This window comes from Gorilla gorilla, chromosome 2, assembly GCF_029281585.2.
Source record: "Gorilla gorilla gorilla isolate KB3781 chromosome 2, NHGRI_mGorGor1-v2.1_pri, whole genome shotgun sequence".
Classification (NCBI taxonomy): domain Eukaryota; kingdom Metazoa; phylum Chordata; class Mammalia; order Primates; family Hominidae; genus Gorilla; species Gorilla gorilla.
In genome coordinates, this window is record NC_086017.1 from 197,005,605 (window position 1) to 197,028,822 (window position 23,218).

Here is a 23,218-nt window from a genome sequence, read left to right on the forward strand (position 1 = left end):
CCAAGTCCCTTTGCCTTGAGGCAGTAACTTTTAAGACTCAAAATTTATCTTTTCCCATGGCTTTTGTCTAATTCAGCTGCCCATGGCAGCAGTTACCTAGGGGTTACCTACGGGTAACTGCTGCCTCCCTTTCATGAAACTGGTGACTAGCATTACAGCACATCAAAAGACTACCACTTTGTCTCACTACTTCTCAGTTTGTCTCAACTTGGTAAAATTCCAAATTTTCCTCAAGGTCTTTTGCCTGTAACACTCTTTGTAGCCATGTCAAATGGCTAAAATTCTTTCAAACCTAAAAGCCAGAAAACAACTCAAATTAGCCTAAAAAAGGAACCTTTCAATCAGCAGGATAAAGGATGGCTACACAACTAAAGGGCTAAAACTCAGGCTTTAGGATAGAAACCGAGGGTTATGTTCGAGATTATCAGGAGTGTGAACTCGCAAGCCATCAGTTAACTGATATCAGGGGAGAGATTTGGTTAGGGAGAAAATGGTGGAGAATGTAGTTACTTCAGGAGAGGATGCCTGTATATACTACCACGATAAAACCAGGTTTCTCAGCCTTTAATTTATCCATCCATAACACAACCCCCTCTGGGACCACACCCTAAAACTCAACTTTATATATAAATACTACAAATTCTTGTTTCAAAACTCATTGAGAACAATTTGAAATAACCCATCAGGCATATACTAAGTTGTTTCCACATACTTATCAGAAAGAAACCTAAGGGTAGTTCTCTAAGCATATTAATTTACCAAAAGTTGGCAAACACTGAAAACACCCTGGACAGTAAGTTTTACAAATTAAGACCTGCCAATACTGCCTATGCTCCATTACTGGTATTTTCCATCACCCAGGTACCCAGATTTGAGACATCATGATTAAGAGAACTGTGGACTAAGATCACCTAGGTTCAATTCAGATCGTGGCATTGCCACTTAAACAGCTATTTGAACTAAGGTAAGTTACTCTACATCATTTCATTGCTAAAGATTATATGTAAAGTTCTTCCCAAAGTACCTGAAACATACTAATACCTAGATGCGATAAAGGTTAGCAAGGCAACAAAATAACCCACCTGTAGCAACATCCCTACAATTGGTCATGAAAAATTACTTAAATGCAAAATAATACTAAGAACATGTATTCCAAGTACCCGCAGTCTAGTTATTTACTGTAACTCCATCCCCAAATGGAGATCGCTCTAATACCTAGTTATGCACTCTGAATTTTCCAGGAATACAGAAATTCTTCCCCCGCTCACCCCACCCCAAAATAGCAAAGATACACCTCAGCCCAAGCCAACACACTGCCCTAACGATTAAACTACAGAACTCTAATTATAATAGAACAAGAACACTTCTTTGTGAACAGCTGCACCAACATTTTTCTTTTCATTTGCATTTATTTAAACACAGTTCTCAAAACATTTGAGTGAAATTGGGCCTCCTTTGGTAAGCAAAGGACCTGAAAATAATATTTAAAAAATGAACAGGCAAAGTCTTCAGTTCATCCATGACACAGGTATAGTGTTCCCTTATCATGTACTTTGAAGCACCCGGTTTTTTCATATAGTCTAAAAGCTAGAAGAACAAGAGTGTATTTGTGGTGGAATGTATTGTCACTTGCTGATAACTAGTTGAAATACCATTATCCCCTTGTAACAGCTTTAAGAAACAGCCTTTTAAGGCATACACTGTGTAACTCTTCGTATTTCCTGCTATACATATTACAGATTACATAAAAGCCGACAAATCCACATTGATATAAGCATTAAGCACTGGCTGTATTTTAAGATTTTTAGTTCTAATACTAGCAGTACAGAGTTACAGAGCATAATTTTAAACACTTAGTTGCAGGTATATAAGTATGGTATGTTTCATGGACTGGAGGAAAATGGGCATTTGTCTTTAAATTTACTACTGACAATCTGAATAGTTCTGCTAAGCATTGATATGTTAGAAAGAAAAGTAAAAATCAAACTGTTTATTGTTGCTTTTTGCCATTTGGTAGCATTTTACACAGGCTTCGATCTTCAGAATACCCTGGATTCAGTAGAAAAACCTTTTAAATGAAGTTTTGTACAATAGAAACTTCTCAGCAGTCAAAATTTAGACTGTAAAAAAATACATGCAAAACATACTTTTCTGAAAACACTTAACTTTGAACAAAGCACCAAACTACACAAATGCAGAATGAAAACAGCATTTCAACTCCACCAAAAGTAGTCATCATAAAAGGTGTAAAAGTCACCTAACTTCACTAGGCACTGTTCACTTTTTAAACAAGAGACAATAAAAAATATTGCCCACAAACAATATCCCAGCTCTAGGGCAGGTTTCAGAAAGTCTTCATGCTTTAATAGCGACCTGGGAAGAAAAGAATGAACATGCTTTAATATTAAGTGAACTAATTATCAAGTATACTTTAATGCTGAGAATTTCAGAATATTCTGCCATTAAGAAATTCCTATGTACCAGAACCCCACCACCCCCAAATAGAGAAAGACTTCCATGTAAGTATTACACCAGAAATGAGATAGCAATGTTAAATAACAGAAATTGCTGGGAAGTATATAACTCAATCTGAGAACTAAAGGGCTAAGTAATCCATGTTTCTGTGCTGTCCAAAAATTTTTAAGGACTCTTGAAAAGCTACTAAATGGTGGAAATACATTATTTACTATTGCAATTAGAAACAACAGGAGTCTCCGAGCCTACTCTGGCTCAGGAGGCTGTCCAATTTTTCCTTCTTAAAAAATAATAGGACTCTAAGGGTTGTTTCCACAAACTTTCTTGAACCAAAAAATGTTCAGGGTGTGTGGGGAATCATAGGTATAAAACTACCTGAAACCAATCCATTATCTGATAAAGGGAATACACTGTCATCAGTGTATACTGATATATACATATCATACTACAATACTACATATACCATACTACAATATAAACAATCATATTAAGATAAAAACTTACGAGGTGAGTATGATCGAGATCTGGAACGTGATCTGTATCCTCCACGACTATAGTAAGGAGAAGGTGACCGCCTTCTATAAACAAATGTCAAGATTGTCTAAGTCTCAATAGATCACAATTAGACCAAACATATAAATTTATGACCATATATACTGCCCTTTCATCAGTTCCCCAAAAAAGGAAAGCTGCATGAACCTTCAAGGTCTGTTTAAATCTTGAGAATGAAGCACATTATCAGGCCCAAGTGTCAAATAAGCACTCTTAATAACTTTAAGGTCAAATAATCCTTGCTATATTTTAATCTGCTTACTTTTTAAATTTTGTGAAGTATGTTAAGAGAGTTTTGTAAAAGAAAATTCCTGGCTGGGTGCGGTGGCTCAATGCCTATAATGCCAGCACTTTGGGAGGCCAAGGCAGGAGGATCACTTGAGGGCAGGAATTTGACCAGCCTGACCAACATGGTGAAAACCTGTCTCTACTAAAAAAAAAAATTAGCTCTGTGCGGTGGTGCATGCTTGTAATCCCAGCTACTCGGGAGGCAGAGACTGCAGTGAGCTCAAATTGCTCCACTGTACTCCAGCCTAGGCAACAGAGCAACACTCTGTCTCCAAAAATTAAAAATAAAAATGAGAAAATTCCCATACCATTAAATAATCCCAACAGCACCCTCTTGAACACCCAAAACTAATTTCACAAGTGCTTCAGGATTTAGCTTTGTGTAAAAAAGGCTGGCTTGAATGTTCTTGTGCTATTTGAGATGCTTACTTTTGAAAAGCAAGGAAAATGTAATACAAGAACATAATGACAAAAAAATGAGTTATCAGTGACTAACTTTAACATCACTGTACCTCATCACGGTATAAAATGGTACCACTAAATAACCTATTGTAAACCCAATTAATTTTTATAAATATACAAAGACTTTATATATTTAGTTTCCGTTAGAATATTTTCATGAGCTTCAAACAGTCTGATTTTGGGTATTCCACTTATAATTTACCAAAACATTAGTAGGCAAACATCTTTATGTGAAGCTTTATACTGTTGTACAGATGCTAAGTCCTCTCCTGGCATACCTATAAATCTGATCCCTGTCTTGAGCAGCTCTCCATCCTCCTCCTCCTCCACCTCCTCCTCTGTGAAGACAGAAAGGCAACACAACACGCATTCAGTTTGTAAGTTTTAAAAAATTATGTCATTCATTTAGTAAAATAAAAATTTTCATAGAGCATGAATGAGATGTTTCTTGCAGGTCAAGTGATTTGCCACCCTTTTTAGAAACTGGCATAGGGTTCTCTCTGGTGGCTGAAATGAGTAGTATTAGAACACAGAACATTCCTAAGTAAATGCTCTTTAAAAAAAAAAATCAAACTAAGAAAAAAATCTCAGCCCCAACAAATTTGTACCTTTAGTACCATTCAATAGAGTGATGCTTTAAATAAAAAAAGGGTTTTCATGGGTGATAAAATGCTGAACAATACACTTACAGACTCACTTTCAGACAATGACAACTGTTAACTTCTTAAACATTGCCAAGTAATGCACAAAAAAGACATCCATATACCTCAATACCATTATCAATGACAACTGTGGTCAATACTTACCAACTACGTTATTTGACTTGTCAAATTACACATTTTGACAAGGGAGGACCAAAATGTCACAATTTTACTTCATTTTTATCTTTGGAAGTATTCTCAAAGATATCTTTATTTTTTTAACTATGATTGACATTTCCCTACCCAAACCCCGAAATACCAAATTTTTGGCAAAAATAAAAAGCCACATACCCTTGTCATACTAAATTAACGTCTTTAAAATTATTCTCTGGACTCTTTCAAGGCATCCGTTTTACCTGCCCTCAGTGTACGATGCATGCATTAAGAGATTCCAAGAAACTGCCTGAAAAGTGTTGGCTTTCCAAAATGGCTTATGAAATTTGCTTTTATAAGCCATTATAAATTTGTTTTTAAAAGGCTAAGACAGAGGCTATAATTTTTTCTTTTAAGGTGGGGTCTTGCTCTGGGGGAGGAGACTCAGGTGGGAGCGTACTTGGCTCACTGCAGCTTCAACCTCCCCGGCTTCCTGCCTCATTTTTTGTAGAGGTTCCCTATGCTGCTCAGGCTGGTCTCAAATTCCCAGGCTCAAGCAATTCCCCCGCCTCAGCCTATAATTTTGCTTTCATTATGTATTCATTTATTTTTTTTTTTTTTTGAGAGTCTCGCTCTGTTGCCTAGAGTGGAGTGCAGTGGTGCAATCTAAATTCACTGCAACCTCTGCCTGCCGGGTTTAAGCGATTCACCTGCCAGTAGCTGGGACTACAGGCGTGCACCACCACAACCGGCTAAATTTTTATTTCTGGTAGAGATGGGGTTCACCATGTTGGCCAGGCTGGATCTCAGGTGATCTGCCTGCCTTGGCCTCCTGAAGCGTTGGGATTACAGGCATGAGGCACTGCGCCTGGCCTCATTCAATGTTTAAAAATAAAACACATTTTATTATTAATATCCCAAGTTATCATTTAAATCCCATTTATATTCTAGAATATTTGAACAGAAATCCAATTACACATTAAATTGATTAAGACACAGAACCTTAAAATCTGATTTAACCTTCTACTCTGCATTTCTCGAGTAAAAGTACTAAAGCAAAGCTTTTAACAAAGGCTAAAACTTAAGCATAGTGCTGCTTTGTACACTGTACTGAGATTCAGACGTTGATCTTTCTACCTCATAACTTACCTGTATGATCTGCTATAGTAGTCCCGATCATCATAGCCCCGATCATATCCTCTGTCATAGTAATCCCGACGGCGAGAGCTGCCACTATGAAGAAAAAAATATTCAGGTGACCTCCCTTATCTTTCTGGACATGAGTTTTTATATCTACTAGTAGGGCTTTTCTGACACATTAACTGGAAAATGAAAATTATTCCTGTTAAAATTCTCACCTATATTGAGCAAACATTGCCCTTTCCCTTGTTTCAATATATATAAACCTATTTTTAAAAATCTTTGGTTAAGGAGGCACACAGATCCTGCCAGAGATCAATTTGCATATCCCACATATTTCTAAGAGGAAACAAAAATAGTATCACTTTGCTCTATTTAAGAAAATTTAGGCCGGGTGCAGCAACTCACGCCTGTAATCCCAGCTTTTTGGGAGGCCGAGGCGGGCAGATCATGAGGCCAGGAGATCGAGAACATCCTGGCTAACATGGTGAAAACCTGCCTCTACTAAAAATGCAAAAAATCAGCCGGGCGTGGCGACACGCGCCTGTAGTCCCAGCTACTCGGGAGGCTGAGGCAGGAGAACTGCTTGAACCCGGGAGGCGAAGGTTGCAGTGAACTGAGATTGCACCACCGCACTCCAGCCTGGGCGACAGAGCGAGACTCCGTCTCAAAACAAAACCAAACAACAACAACAAACAAAAAATAAAATTTAAAAATGCACTTGACTAAGATTTAGTTTTACCTGTAATGGCTGAACTTCTACTATGAGAAAAATGCCCTAATGAGGAGCATTTAATCAATCAACAGTCAAGTTTATGGCACAAACCTAAGTGCTGAAGACTTTCCACTAATACAAGCGTTTCTTTGGCAAGTGAACAACTGCCAATTATATTTATTTTGAAAATAAACTTACTAGGTAGGTCTCCCCATATAAATTCCTGGTGTTGGCGTATGTGGTCTTTTTGTTATAGAGAAATCAACTCTGATCCTACGCCCATCAAGCTCCATTCCATTGGCACGTTCTTTAGCCTTCAAAAGATAAATAAATAGTTACATACATCCTGAACAAAGCCACTAATTATCCTGTGGCTATGAGTAAGATCTCACTGGACATTTCAGTTAGGTGCATTAAGTTATCTTAATGTTAGCCAGAACATAAGGTCTACAACTTACAAATGTGTTGTTCCCTCCACTAAATGTTCATTTGTAAAAGCTACTCATAAAAACTTGAAACAATTATTTTACCTAACTATGATCTTGACAGTATTTCCAGCTCCAAAGCAGCACACAATTGGCAAACTATAGCCTGTAGGTCAACTCTGGCCAGCTGGCTGTTTCTGTATAACCCATAAGCTAAGAATTTAAATAACTAGGGGGAAAAATAGTATTTCATGACAAGTGAAGAAACACACAAAATCCAAATTCCAATGCCCCAAAATAATCTTTTATTGGAATAGGGCCCCAACTCATTCATCTGGCTGCTGTTGGGTTAAAACAACAGAGTTAAATAGTTGTGACTGAGATCCTATGACTGAAACCTGAACACATTATTTAACCCTTGGAAGTTTTCTTAGCCCTTCTCTGGAAGCCAAAAGCTAAGACTGAAGCACAGCCTTAAGTACATATAGTTCCTTTTCCCAGAATATGTATTAACAGCATACATTTAAAAAATAAAAATACCCCATTTCAAACACATTAAAGTTTGTTCATAATTTGAGGAAACATCCTTTCACCTAAATAGAATTTAAGTTTCTAATTCCAATACTATGCTATTTTCTAGTTCAGATGTTCAAGCTAGTGTTTACGCCCAGGCAGTTTCTGGCACTAGAGATTAAGATAAAATTTATGCTATTTTCCGAGAGCTATGATCCTACTGCAAAAATTTAATTAGGAAATCAGCACTTTGGGAGGCCGAGGGGGGCGGATCACCTGAGGTTGGGAGTTTGAGACCACCCTGACCCAACATGGAGAAACCCCGTCTCTACTAAAAATACAAAATTAGCTGGGTGCGGTGGCCTGTAATCCCACCTGCTCAGGAGGCTGAGGCAGGAGAACTGCTTGAACCCAGGAGGCGGAGGTTGCGGTGAGCCAGAGATCGCGCCACTGCACTCCAGCCCAGGCAAGAAGAGTGAAACTCCGTTTGTCATTAAGTGTTTCTCAGTTCTTCCTCTTCTCTATACTTGGAGACGACTTTAGCTACCATCCTTAATGTACCTAAAATCTGAATTTCTTAAATGTGGTCTAGCCCCACGTTTCAAATCTTGACTCTATATTCTGCCTCAAGACAAATCAAAATCCAAATATGACATCATTCACTAGCCAAAAAAGGAACAATGTTTTCCTTCTGCATCATAACTTTGCTTTTGGTTATTTTTGACTCTAGAATGTGAACCCAGTGTAAACACTGACTACATATCCTGGTGGAATTGGGGTATAGTTGACACCAATAGGTGGCAACTAATAAAGCAGGTGGTAGGAGCAACTTTCCCAAGTTATACAAAATTTTGTTATTCTGCATGTATCCTGAGTCTCCACGAGAGGTTGGAGAAAAAGTTCGAAGTATTACTGACTTGTCCTTGTCCTTATCCTAGCCAACTGGTACTTGGCGTTAACAATAGAACTGATGGTTTACAAAGGAACAGGCTGACTTTTACTTACTTCCTTGGCATCATCTACATTTTCAAAATATACAAAGGCAAATCCTCTTGAACGCCTAGACTGCTGGTCATATACAATAGACACATCGGCAATGGGACCATATTTAGAGAACACTTCTCTTAGATCTCTCTCTGTGGTGTACAAGCTCAGCCCAAATACTCCAAGACAACAGTTAGGATCAGGATTTGCCTAGGGAAAAAAAAAAGTTTTAAACTTTGGAAAAGTTGTCATAAAATCAAAGTTGTTTAAAAAGGGAGCTGTATACTAGCCAAAATGTCACCAATAAGAAAAGTACATAATGATTAGACCAAACACCACTTAGAAATTACAAAATTACAGCAAGTACAAGTATTTTTGGGAATGGGTAAGGAAAGAATGCAAAAGAAAAAATTTCAACCTTAGAATTAAGTAGGTAAACAAGCACTCGTGTTGGCGAAAAGCAACCTGGCATCTTTCCTTCTATGAATTTATTCTAAGAAAAATTCACATATTCATAATATGACATACAAGGATAACTGGAACCACACTGTGTCTATCAGCTAGAAAAAATTGTAATGTTGACACACCTTCCATTCAATAGAATGCTCTGATGATTTTTTTGGAAACACAATACACAAGTATGTACATAAACGAAGCCTGAGGGGATGCGTACCAAACCATTTTACAGGTCATAAACAGCTTGCAATCGTAAGAAACAAGAGTTGGCCAGGCGCAGTGGCTCATGCTTGTAATCCAAACACTCTGGGAGGCCAAGGCTGGTGGACTGCTTGAAGCTCAGCAGAGTTTTGAGACTAGCCTGGGCAACACAGTGAGACCCCATGTCTCTACAAAAATATAAGAAATTACTGGGTGTGGTGGCATGCCTCCAGTCCTAGCTACTCAGGAGGCTGAGGTGGGCGGATCGCTTAAGCCTGGAAGGTAGAACCTGCAGTAAGCTGAGATTGCACCACTGCACTCCAGACTGGGTGACAGAGTGAGGCCCTGTCTCAAAAAAAGATGACAAGAGGAAAGAATAAAGAGTGCGCCATATGTTGCTAACATTCCAGATGCTGTGATGAATTTACCTAAAGATTCCATTTATTTCATAAACTAACAATTTACTAGGGAAAAATTTTACTCTACTCTAAAAACATTAAGTCCCCCCCTGCACCCTCCTCCTAAACCACTTGGATTATACAATGAAATCACAATAAATATCATCTCATTTGAAGCCTTTCATGAAATGTAAAAAATGCCTTAACAACGCCCAAAAGAAATTAGCTTCAAATTAAATGGGAAAGTCATGAGAGCATCTAACTAGGTTTATGCAGCCTGAAAAGAGTTAACGTTAGCATAGAACTATATTTTGAACTAATGTACTAATACTATAGTACAGTATAGTAATGCACAGTCGGAAGTTTTTTTTTTTGATGGGCTAAGGAGTTACACCATTGTGTCAGTATTATGCTTAATTGCCAGGTAGCCCAAATGCAGACCCCGTCATGGAAGATTAACTTAAAAGACTCTCTCAAAACACTAAAAAAGCCTCTGAAGATTTCACTCACGCACCCACTGCTAAAGCTCTATTGTCAAAATCAGCTCTAACTTTAAGAAAAAGTAAATTTAGGCAGTTCACTGCTTCAAAACCAGTTTTTCATCTTACCCGATTCCCAACATGACGCCTGCGAGTAGACATGGGAGAATGGCTGTGGCTGTGCCGTCTACGATAATCTCGACTGTAAGACCTGCTACGTGATCGTCTATGGGAGCGGGAGCGAGACCGTGACCGGGTATAATGCCTTCGGGAGCTTCTTCTGGATCTAGACCTGCAAGACAAAGACCTCCTAAGGTTATGACTGAAAACAAATATTGTCTTCTTTAAGTTTATTACTCTGTTCTGAAGTTAAACTCCAGAAGAGGGAACAATCCAGGAATATGCTAACATGGTTACCAATTTAGTAGGATCAATACTTTTCTTCTCTAATTATTTAGTCATTTCAACTTTGCTAGGAAGCGTTCTAAAAACCACAAGCTCTCCTCCAGTATTTCTTCCAATTAAAGACATATTACTTATCTTTTACAAATCAAGTCATGCAGCATTTTACTAGCTTGGCTTGTGCCCATCTTTCCCCCTCAGAAGACCATTCTCTACTTTTCTGTCTCCCATTATGCCCACCATTAATTTAATACAGTAACAAAATCACAAAGAGTATTCCCCAGCAGTTAAAAAAACAAAAAAATTGAGTGGCTCTTGACTAACTAGAGTGACTCTAAATTGTCATCAAAACGAGGACACACATTTAAGAAAAGGGGTGCTGTTAATTATGCCTGACCACAGGCATAAATGGTATCGCCCCAGGCAAACCAGGATGTATATATAGCCTACTCTTGACCAACATTAAAAAAAAAAAAAAGCGCACCATATATATACTTATTTATCAAGAATTCTAATTACTGAAAGCCAATGTTCTGCAGTGTATTTGCCATACTAGTAAGCAGTTTACTTACATTCAGTAAATCCTCACAACAACCCTGAAGAACTGGTACTATATTACTAATTTGCCTTTTATAAAGAAGCTAAAGCTGAAAGGTTATATAATCTGCCCAAACCAGCAAAAATAGAAAACCCTGACTCCAAAAGCCCAGGCTCTTAACCGCTTTTAGTCTTGCCTCCCAGAACTTAAGTTCACTTCTAGTACCAATATTTAATAGGCCAACAAATAATCTAACCCTCTCTACCTTCCTGGTTTACAAAACACGCACCAATTTCAGAGCTAAGAGTAACAAGGAAATCTCAAGACAGTCTTTCTTACCTAGATTCAGATCGGGACCTGGACTTTGATCTGGAACGCCTGGAATCTTCCTTGGAGCGAGACCTTGCAGGGGTATGCCTTGCAGATTTCCCCGATCCGTGAGCACTTCCACTTCTGGAAGCAGAACGGGATTCCTACACGTAGATGTTAAAAGTTTAATTTGCACACTTTCTGGGCAACTTTAAAAACAAATAAGCTGCTGTGAGATAAATGGTGAGGGACAGCAATCCCCTTCCAAGATAAGAAAATATAGGTAAGGGCAGGAACTGAGTATACCTGGTGTTAATAGTTTCATTGCTCCAAATGACATAAGTCAATTAACTTGTCCTTTCTTCCACCTTTTTGGAGCAGGGATAAGTTATTTGACCCCACTTCCTTCAGAAAGGGGTGCCAAAGTCAAGCAGTTAAGGGAACTGTCCAAGGACTGTGTTTCAGAATGTTACTCCATAAAGACTAGGGTGAGGCGGAACCTTATTAACTATGACACCTATACTTTATACCTATTTCAATCAAGTTGCAATCAATAAAACAAAATCCTATATAATTTATAATTTACTTAAAAAAATGCTTGATTTTTAAAGACCTTGACCTTTCAAGTTATTACTTATAATTCAGTGATAAAAGAGATAAAGATGATGATCTCAGTTTCAAATCCTAGAGAAAAGCAGAAACCTAGTGGAAAGCAAAGGCTAGCTTGAAGGACACTAAACCCTGTAAAACCCTATTGCATCTAACCACGGTGGGAGGCCCCCTAAAAAACTGAAAGCAACCAGATGGAGCTACAACAGAATAGCGAACTACACACAAATAAGAGTAGAGAGGGTGTCAGAGATCCTCCACAGCTTCTCCAGCTAAATGGAGATGAGCCAGGGCAAACTTATGGGAAACCAGGAATTAACCTAACTTACCTAGTTACTTAAGTACACATTAAAACCAGGGCAGCTAAATCAGAAGCTCCTAACCTAGGGCCCAGGAAGCAAAAAGAGTACAGAAACTACATACAAAAGCCAAAGTTTAGGTAAATATTGTGTACTCATAGCTTTCCCAACCAAAACTGGGATTGGCTGGCAGGTTAAGGGGGGATTTGTAATGAAAAATAGCAAAGGAATGGTAACCAGGATAACTAGGTCACCAACGAGCTAAAGACACATAGTCAATCAACAAAAGGGTATACTAAGTAATGAAACCAAGGAAAAGTTCTGCCAAGGCACCAAAACAGTAGATGAGGAAAGGACAGAATCTACTCCTAGTCAGTCTGATAACTAGGTAAAATTATCAAGGCAACCTTTATTTTAGGTTATCAAACTTAGACAAAGTAAAGCCTGGTGAGCCTTTCTACTCCAGAGAGCAGAAATGTCAAGACTCAAAAGGAAGCAGTATTACAGTAAGTCACTATATGGCATGAATCAAAGGTGAAGCTTTCAGATAAAATTTAATCACAAGAGATTTCCTTGTGTGATACATCAGAGTATTCTGGACATTCTTGAAAGGACAGTAGAGGATTATTCTAAATTACAGCTCAAAACACTTTAGAAGATAGTTTTGTGGTTTACAACATAATGGAGAAAATTTGGATGATCCTTTGATGCTCAGGGAAAACATTTATAATGTAACACAGAACAGACAAATTAAGGTTTGAGGTTTAACACAGAAGGAAAGGCTAACTCATCCAGTAAAATGAGTTCAGGTCTCTAGGCCCCAGACGACTCTAGAAACGTTCAAATGACTTCAAAGCCATTATAAAACATGGTGGGGTGACATGAAATGTGACAGCCTTTCCCCTCTACCTCCCTCCATGAGTGACTGTAAAAAGATTAAAAGAAAAATATATGATACCCTTCTTTATTAATGAGGACAGCTGCCTTTAACATCAAGAAATGGTTAAAGGATGTAGTGATGCTCTGGGGCTTCCAATTAACAACAATCCCTTGGAATTCCCTATCAAGTATTCTGAACGGACACTTCCTTTCTCTCCATGGACAAAGGAGGAAGTCTCAAAAATGAGGGTGTAGTTTTTGCTATTTTTACCACAGGCAAAAATTAACATAGGTGAGAATATAGAAATGGGGAACCCAAAAGTTGCTAAAAGCCTGTTTACTCCAACACTAGAAAGATTACCTCTATGGAAATGAAACAATTTTCTCCAGAAGTGAAAGCAGAATATGGGTGTTTCACAGTAACAGTTAAGACTACCAATAAAGTAACTGTAGTTAACAGAAATCAGTCAGCCCAGGAATCTGAGTATAAAGGAAGAATGGGTCAAGTCAAGATCCTCTTTAAGCTCCTGGCTTTAACAGAAAAACCTTTATTCTAAGCTAAGATGCTTCGGCAACCTGTCCACTGAGGGAAGAGACAGTACTCCTAACCTAGAAAATAAGACTTAATGAAGTTTTCTCCTTAAAATCTAGCAGATCACAGATACAATATTTCTGAAATCACAGGAGTTTTCACTCAGCCTCCAAAACTAACGGACTATGCAAATATATTTTGTAAGCAATCATTTCTTGGGCCAGGAATAAGGGAAATACCAGAATGCAAAGGCTTCCTTTTCTATACTGACCCTTGTTTGGGTAACACCTAAACATCTCCACCTTTATCAGGGATATTTTCTTAAAGAAGTTAAAGCTTTCTGAAGTTATTCTGGCCATTTAACTGGCTGGGAAATACATATGCAAGGGAATAAAACTTGCCTACAAGAAATAAGACCTAAAATTAGCACCCAAATCGAAAGCATAATTAACTTTAAATCTTAATGCAGACAGGTAAAGCTATAAAAACCAGTTGGGGAAGTCCCTAAATCTAAGGATACTTCAAATTCCACTCTCAGGGCTGACATGGTCAACACATTAAAACCACACCAACAGACAGAACTGGACACCACTGCCTCAAAAAAAGGGACCATGAAATGAAAATTAGCATGAATAAAGCCAAAATTTCCCTGAAAAAATGCTCAGGAAATCAATCAAGCTCTCACAGACTGGATCTCAGCCACATCCTAATACAAAACCTAAAGGGAATACATCAAGTAAAAACACAACACACTTAGCCTTCCAACAAAATAATCCACATCTCCCTATTCTGAGAACAGCAACCACCTTACAAAAACATATTTGAAAGAAGGACTAACCATCCAATCCCTGTATTATTTTAAAAACTGAATGTGGTTTGTTAGATTTAAAATAGTGGCTCATAAACACTCTGCATCTCTTAAAACACTGTTTATCATACTAGTTAAGTCTGACTTACTTGACTTAGTCAACCTCGGAAGTTACATGCTTCCTACTCATTTTTTTCCCTTGGCAAAGGTTATCTTCCTGAAACACTGTCATCCCCTTCCTTGTTTTGACTCCCCTTAGCATTAATCAGACCTCTGATTAAGGCAGTCTTTCACACACTGCCTGTTCTCAGGAACAGAAGCCGGCCTCCTCCTCATCTTCCCTATGGCCCGAGGAGGAGACACATTAGGACCCACAGATGCTTTGGTCAAGGGGGAAAACAAAAAGAAATGGACACAATGGTCCACTAGCAACGTTTTCTCACCTTAAGTCTATCCAGCTTGGGTCATAACCAGATTCCAAATTGCTTTCTTTCCTTTAGTGGGCTGGGGGTTAAGAGGTCTTTTCCTCTTTTGCACCCCAAGGACCTGTCAGGTTTCTTGATAAAAGAATCCATGGGCTTGGAATTAAAATGTAATATTCATTCACACATTTACCTCAGTTTCCTGCCTGCTCTTTGAGTAATTTGGAACATAAAATAACATTTGTTATCATTAGTTTATCTATGGCAAGAAATTTGACAAAGGAATGCAAAACTTCTTAAGAGAAAATTTTCTTCTGCTTGCAAGATATAGAAATAAACAGGCCTGAAAGCATCAGAAAATGGATTCTCTAAGAAATGCCATTTAAGTCACTTTCTCCAAGAGCATGAAGACCTGACAACTCTCACAGAAAGTTTATTTCAGGAAGACATGTGTGACATGATACCCTTGGCATTCTCAACTGGATAGAAAACTGTTGGCTGGCTACTACTGGGTATTATTTTTGATATGTGTACTTGTCTCATTCAACTGAAAGTAACATTACACCAATCACTTGACCCTTCTACTCATCTAAAACAAAACACACAGAAAAGGGACAGCTTTTGGGTTGAATTTCTCAATAAGTGGTAGGGACAGGTAACCAGAATAAAGCTACTTTGTAACCATTACCTCTAACATTACAATAGCTAAATGTTGATAGCAAAAAAGGAGAAATAGGAATGAGAGCATCTGCCACTATTGCAATTTGTATTAGCTATCCTGTTCACTTGTGTGACCCACCTCTTCTAAGGGGAAGCTATGGTATTTTATCAGTAATCCTAGTCAATCAGCTGAAATAGGCATTAAACAGAAACAGAATTTGAAAAACCATCCCTGTGTATTTAGCAAATATGCATCTTAAATTTAGGGCCCAAATGCTCACAGATTTCCACTAGTGCCATATGGAAAAAACTAACACACTAATGCCAAAGGGAACTATTTTGTTCAATGCTTTGTTTGGATTTTGGGGGTTTGGTTCCATAACCATCCTGGTGACATTCTTTTGAAAATGGTTTAACAGAAAATATTCTACTATACATTGCTCAGTACTGAAGGAAAGGGGTCAGTGCAATCTAAGAGTCCAGGGAGGTGGCAAAGACCACCAGTTCCAACCCTGGAGGTATTCGCTCATGCCCCAGGACCAGCAACATTAGATAGGTAAAGTTTATCTAGAGAGGACAACATGAAGCCCACTGTTACCCATGCTGGAGAGCTCATTGCTGCCTGGTGCTTGACTACTAAATATTTTTTAAAAATTGCATTTCAATCATTTAACTAAGCAGTTAAAATCAGAATTACCTAATTTAAACGTTTCCCCTGGAAGGCACTTCTTTACCCTGTATATATTTTCCTCTATTAAACAAATAATGCATGCATGTTTAGCAAAATATACAGGGACACATAAACAGACTAGTAATTACTTAGCGTAGTGCTTTCTGATTCCAGATTACTTCTTATCTTAACTTCATTTTTATTTCTTTTCTTCATTCTTCCGTTTCAAATTCTGACTTCTTTCATCTTCCCCACTTCACACAAATTGCTCAATATTCTACAAGTGGGACTTCTGGTCTGATAATTAGCATGCATTCTTTCTTTTATTTTTTCAAATTTCAGCTTCACTTATTCCTGAGCTTCAAATACTCATTTATAAAACTTGTCAAATGACGACTTCCGCATTTTCCTTCTTCAACATTAACCTTAATAGAAAAAGAACAGGATGAAGAATATTTTAAAACTCCAGGATAAAATCCAGTGCCAAAACTGAAACTAGAAAAAAAAATCCCTTTGTTGATTTGGATAAAAAAAAAAAAAAAAAGAAACTAGAATATGCAGCTCAAAAAACTGAAAACTACATAGGTTTCTGCTGGTTCTAGAATATATGGTAATCAATCTCATTTCTCTACTCCAAATAGATTTATCATGCTTAAGTTGAATGTGAAGTGCGCCACTGAACATTTACTGTTCACTTAACATTTTAAGAACTATTAGTTACATTTCACACTTCTTATTATATTCAATAGAAAATAGGTTAAGTGTCAAAAGCACACCTCTAGTCAAAAAGTGACACATTAATACATAAGTGCATGAAAGGAAAGCACGGACAATTCATTTGTACAATGACAAACGCTCAGGGTTGAAGAGGTTTACAGTATTGTGACTTGTCTAGATAGGATAAAGAAAGGTATTTAGCGTCACACATTTTTGTACTGTATTTAAACAGCTCTGTAGAAAGACAGTGTCAGGGAACCTGACAATTTGGAACTTAAGTGTAACCCACCCCCTGGAAAAGCTGCTCTAGTGAGATTTTATAGTATGAATCATAAAAAGACAAATCAAGTCAACCACCTACAATATGCCAGTAGCTATGAAGGAAAGCAGAACAAACTTGAATCCAACACTGGTATTTTCAAAGAGTTCTGTTGTACATTTTCCCCCTTAGTGAAGAAAATATTAAGTCTTCTGGATGTCCAAAGGAGAAATACTACTTTAAAAGGTGGCACTATTTAAACTACAGCTCACCTCCTCAAATAATTAAAAAGATTGAATTTAGTTGATCTGTAAATGTCTGTTGAACATACTAAACAAAATAAAATACTGCCTACATAAAACATGCTAGTTTTTCTTGTTATCCTACATTTCACTTTGATGATCTTTCATTTTATTGTCAATTACTTCCTCTCCTGGTTTTTCCTCCTGAAAAAAATGTAAGGCTTTGTTTAAAAAAATTCCAAGTCTTTATACCTATCTGGGCATAAAGACAACCATCGTTAACCTGGCAAGTGCTGTGATGTCTTTCCTAACAAAAGGATAATTTCTAGTCTAGTTTTAGAGTCAATTATTATCTAATCCAAAAATTTTTAAATATGTTTTTATTTAAGGGAGTTACAGTAATTGGTTTTCTTTAAATCTCCATCACTAAAATGCAATGGGAAATGTTTTCTGGCAGCACAAATGTAATCATGGAATCAGAATGCCCAAGCAGGTTTCCTTAGGGCCTCCTAAAACTTCGATACAGACAGGGCACTTAGATGCAGAAGATACAAGAATAGAGGCCATAGCTCCAGCTATCACAACTGTTTTCAATGTGGATACCTTCCTGCTGTTACTTTATTACCCCTTCCTAACCTGGTTCCTTCTCTTATAGTCTAAGAACAAAACCATTACTAAATTATTATAAATATTAGATTTAATTCAACTCAGCTAAGTTCAAGTGGCTACTTTATAAAACCAGAAGATCAACTCTTGGGCTAATGTTATGTACATTTAGTTAAGAGACCCTAGTTAGAAATAAACAGAAACTTGTCCTATCAACACAATCTTTGTTAAAATGTTTCTAGGGGATACAACTGGAATCCATTTAACATTAAACATGCACAAACTCATTAAGTTAACTGACAAGGCAATATTTTAAAAATTGGGAGGGATAGGGGGAAAGAAAACCTCATTAATCCTGTTATGGAAAGGTCAATGCTCATATCAATATAATAAGGACTATATTTTTTTCTGGCAGCCAAACTGTCTACCAGAAGAGTGAATGGATAGATAAATCCTCAAAAACTGGAGAATAGTGTCTGGAAAAAACCATCATCTGAAATTAGTTGTAGGCCCGTGCTTATAAAAACTCTCTTGCAAATATAGCACAGACTGTTAAATTTACATTCATAAAACATTCAGTACTCCCCAACAAAAGCAAATATAAATATCTTTTGACTTTTCAGAAGACTACCTTTTAACCTAATTTCTAACCACAAAAATTAGAGAAAAAGGGGCCCCTTATCCAAACTGTCAGGTAACAATCTATGTTGATAACATCAATCTCAATGTAACCTCCAAAACCCAATTCAAAGCAAAGATTTTGGGGGAATTTCAAGACTGTAATTTGCTACAGTGAAGAACTTGTTTTGGTTTGCAGTTTAAAAACAATACTAAGTGATTTCAATATCTAATTCTACATAGCCCACACCCCCAATACTAACCTGGGTCAAAACACTTTTAAAATTCCTAAACATCAGTCACCATGCCTTAAGAAAACAGTCGCATATGTAAAAACACTGATCAACATAAAATGCTAAGGCTCAAGAAATATACACAGCTGTAGCTCTGCCCTTGTCCTGGGCAAAATAACTATGAAAGCATTAATATTTACCACCTACGTTCGGATTTTATTGTAGAGAAAGAAGGAAAAAGAGCTATGTAAGGCAAATCCCATTAACACTTCCCCCACCACCTGAATTCTTCTTCAACCTTTTGGCAAAACCAGTAGTACTTACCTTATAAAATCACTTGTAATGTCAGCTTGAAAATGTCACGTTCTAGTTCCAGACAATATCCACAATATTAAAGCATTCTTGTTTAAAACCAAGAAAAAAATATTTCAACCGGGTTTCAAGAGACTGATAAACCTAACCAGACTCACATTACAAAACAATTTCCTATTTGACAATTCAATCCTTTTTTAAAGGAAATTTGGTGAGATGGCTGCAATTCTTTAGAAAGAAGTAGATTCAGAGATGTTTCAGTTTTGAAAATTAGAATTTAGAGTTTAGGAGCTAAAACCAAGGAATATAAAAAGACATCCCAAGATTCAGTAGAAGATGAGAAAAACTGCAGAATTTGAAAAGCAGTTTGATGGGTTGGTGTCCAGATGCTGCTATTCATCTCTAATGATAAAGATTACGTGCCTATATTGCAAACACATCGGTTTTACAAAAATAATAGCCAGTATTCTATCAGAGTATCTGCTGGGTCAAAACATTTTCTTTAACATCTGGTCCATACATCAGTGTCTCCTGTTTCTGCATTCCTTTAGTAAAGACTCATTCGTAGAAACTCATTACAATATTGAGAGGCTCAGAACATTACACTGCGTGCAAGACCAACATACAAATCTCACACACCCTATATGCTGTGACCATTATTGGGCTCTAAAGATTACCCTGCACTTCTAAACTTGTCATCAACTTTTTATTCAAGTTCTTGTAATTGTGACTTAAAGGCCAGGAGTGCCTCTTTTTGCAAAGAAATGGTGCTAGTCAACCCCTTTACAAAATGCAAGCAATTTGGGGGGAAGAGTCTTGAATATGGAGATGAAAACGAGATCTTACTTTTGAAAGTGGTTTGGCCAGATCAGGTTAAGTCTGCTAATTAGACCCCTATAGACAGATTTTAGTGTTAATCTATTACCTTTGAGGGGGGGGGGGGGGAAATAAATGCCACAGACCAACGAGGGATGAGGGACACACCAGTTCTTTAAATGTCATTATATTCACCCAAATGTATTCCATTGAGTGATCAAACTGAGAATTTATCCCACACACCCAACCTTAAAGGGGAGGGACACAGCAACAAACTCCTACAGTCACTGGAAAAGGTGCGGCACAGAGGGGTGGGGTTGTCTGGATTAGAGACAGATAAATAAGGGAGAATTCCACTGATTTGAAGAGATTAGTGATTTACATTAAGACCCAGTTCAGAAGCCTGGAGTTGAATAACACTCATTTTTCTGGCTCCAGAGAAGCATCATTTACACCACAGGCATGTCTAAGATCAAGCTGTTCCATTGAGCTTTATGGTTTTCCCAAGCTTGCTTTGGAAGCCTAGACACGTGTTTGATTCAGGTGTATTCCAACCCTTAAAGGTTCCAATTGGAACACAAACACGCAAACACCAAACACAACAATATGGAAGTATTTCACAACGTAGAAGTTTAGAGATCTCGGCCAGAAAGCGAAGACTCTCATGTAAGAAAAAAAATCTCAATTTTTAACACATTAAGTTAACCTCCCTCTACAATTCAAAGATTGCGAAAAACACAGTGTATTTTACTAGTAAAAAGATAACAACCAATCAGAAAATTTCAAATTTCTCTTGAGCCGAGTCTCAAACTGGAACCTAGTTTCAATTGTTTCCCTTCTCACGTAAAATATACTAATGAACTCTTTGGGCAATTTTCCATTCTCAAGCATTCTTCACGTGTATTCAACCGAGAGCTCTAGTCAGAAGCCAGTCATTTAGTATTTCTGAAGAGTAGAAAGGTACCCAATAATTGAATTTTTCTGTTTAATAACAAAAGACTTTAAAATCGCTTACTTTGCAGTCCAAACACTAATGACTAGTTTTAACAGATTCAACTACCAATGATCAGAAGTCACGACTTTTTAACAACTTTTGAGCTCAATCCCAACTTTCTTACCCAAGAAAGCAAGAACTTAAAAAAAAAATCTAAAACACTCGTGACATTGGAGTCAATCAGCTTCCGGAAAAACATCAAAAACTAAAAACTCTATGCTCATCCGAGTATGTAAACGCAAGACTTGATTAGTTCAAACCAAATTAAGCAGTTTGGGCTCCAAAATTACGCCGGAAACTCACGCTTCATCACTGAAAATTTCTTCCTAAAATACTCTGAGGAATCATCTAAAATCTTAATCAAAAGTTTGCTAAGACATTTAATAGTCTTATTTACCTGATAAATCATATTCAGATCTTAAGGTAGCTTTACCAACAAGGGGAAACTTAGGTAACAAATTGTTTAAAAAAAAAAAGCACAAATTATTCCCACAACAGCCTCAAAAATCAATTTCTATGGTGCTTTTCTATCACCCTTCTAACAGATTCCTCTTAATTCTAGCAAGCCTCGTATGTTCGCATCATTCAATGCTTTCCGAATCTAATACCCAGAGCCCCACAGACCACTACGTATGCTGTTTAAACCCTAGAACTGTCTTGTTCCCGCAATTCAATCAACCCTCACTGAACACCTTTAAGAGGTGGAAACTTAAGGGAAAGAAAACTGTAGCCAACACACGCTGTGGTTCTAAGTATTAGAACGCCTCAAAACAAAGGAAATAACGGCGCCGTAAATGGTTGCCCGCCAATTTCTCCTTCACAATCCCGTGGAAATGCAATGTCCACAAAATCATCTTAGCGACTTTGTGATCTGTCCTAATAGAATACTGATACAGATTTTTGCCTGGGAAGCCCTTTCAGCATCAGAGAAAAGCGCTTCATTTAGGCCAAACACAAAGCCCTCACGCAATCCCCTCCACCTAACGGGCCCAGAACTTAGTCGGCCTTGGATTAGTTTCCATCTTAAGAGGCCCCAAGGACATCCCAGACTCCGTCCTTTCCGTGGAGGCAAAGACGGTCCTTCGTTAACCTAAACACCGGCCCAAAGACCCAAAAGAACGTCGTCTGCCCCTTGCACCCCACCACGCGGCCTTACGAAGCGCGGCCCGCGGTGGGTCGGGTCCGCGTTGCCGCGCGGCTTCTCCGCCATTTTGTGCCTCTGGCAGCTCGCCCAGCCCGCCAGCCCAAGATGGCTGCGGCGGACCTTCGCAGGAGAGCAACGCCGAAATAAGATATCGCTCCCCTCCCCCAACACCGCGGGGACGCAGCGGCCATTTTCATCTTCCCCTGCTTATAACGGGAAAAACGGCCGTCTCGGGCAGAAGCCACATAAACCCGCCGGTGGCCTCCCTCCTTCACGACCCAAGGCACTAAGGCACTATCCACAAGGGCTTTTTTTGGTTAAATGCTGTCTCCCTTGCCTGCCCTCCCGGCTTCAGACTTCGGAGCCTAAAACGCCCCTGCCTCCTGGCCCGAGGCCGACGGGCCTAGAAAAAGATGCAAGGAGCTAGGACCACACAGCCACCCCCTACCGCAGCTCTACGTACCCGCTCGCCGTAGTTCTGCTCGCCGCTGTCGCTCATGACTCCTGGCTGCTGTCGCCGCTCGATGTGCTTCAATCGAAGCTGCCAACCTCTTGCACCTTCCTTAAGGAGGCTCCGCCGCAGCCCCGCAAGACGCGCCGGTCGCCCAGCCGCTCAGAGCCGAAACGCTCCGTACCGCCTCCGCACGGGCTCTAACGCTACCGGATGTGACGCGGCGCTCCTTAGCCAGGCTCCTCCCCTCCCAGAAACGCGCGCTTTCTTGGCCTCGCCCCTCCTCGCTCTGCCTTTCCTCTCCAGCCGCAGCGCGTCCCGCACAGGAAGTGACGTGACCCCGCCCCTCGCAGGGCCCCGCCCCTCGCAGGGCCCCACCCCCATTCGCGAGCCTCTATGAGGCGGGAAAGCTAGCGTGTCGTTTGGCTGCTGTGGTGGGCGCCACGGAGCCACAGTGATGTCACCAGCCACTTCTGAATCCCTTCTAGAACTTTCCAGGGAACCTGCCGAGAGTGCAGGGAGGGAGGAGATGCTGTTTCCCCCAGTCTCAATTCCTTTCTCTGCCTTATTAGTTTCTTGTTTTGTGTCTTTCCTTTGTTAGAGAAGTGAAGGTTCGTACACTGGGTTCTTACTTCATTTTGCCTTACTTGTTGATATTTCCTTCCTGAATACGTCTTCATTTAAAAAAGGTCAGATCGGGCTGGGCGCGCTGGCTCACGCTGTAATCCTAGCACTTTGGGAGGCCGAGACGGGTGGATCACGAGGTCAGGAGATCTAAACCATTCTGGCTAACCCAGTGAAACTCCGTCTCTACTA

The 23,218-nt window shown here is 38.9% G+C and overlaps 1 protein-coding gene across 3 annotated transcripts; it reads right to left on the reverse strand.

Annotated features, from left to right (window-relative positions):
- Positions 1 to 1,389: 1,389 nt before the first annotated feature.
- TRA2B (transformer 2 beta homolog) lies at positions 1,390 to 23,218 on the reverse strand. Of its 3 annotated transcripts, none has more exons than XM_004038154.4 (9): positions 22,415 to 23,218; positions 11,162 to 11,295; positions 10,012 to 10,174; positions 8,370 to 8,558; positions 6,625 to 6,740; positions 5,721 to 5,804; positions 4,056 to 4,115; positions 2,980 to 3,053; positions 1,390 to 2,373 (listed from the first exon to the last, which is right to left on the reverse strand). In XM_004038154.4, exons 1-9 carry the CDS (start codon positions 22,448 to 22,450, stop codon positions 2,363 to 2,365), a joined length of 867 nt encoding a protein of 288 aa, XP_004038202.1. In that variant the 5' UTR covers positions 22,451 to 23,218; the 3' UTR covers positions 1,390 to 2,362. The 3 variants fall into 3 exon arrangements, with proteins under 3 accessions (XP_004038202.1, XP_055238019.1, XP_063560507.1); XM_055382044.2 differs by lacking the exon at positions 22,415 to 23,218 and adding an exon at positions 16,160 to 16,435; XM_063704437.1 differs by lacking the exon at positions 11,162 to 11,295 and having other exon boundaries at positions 22,415 to 22,633.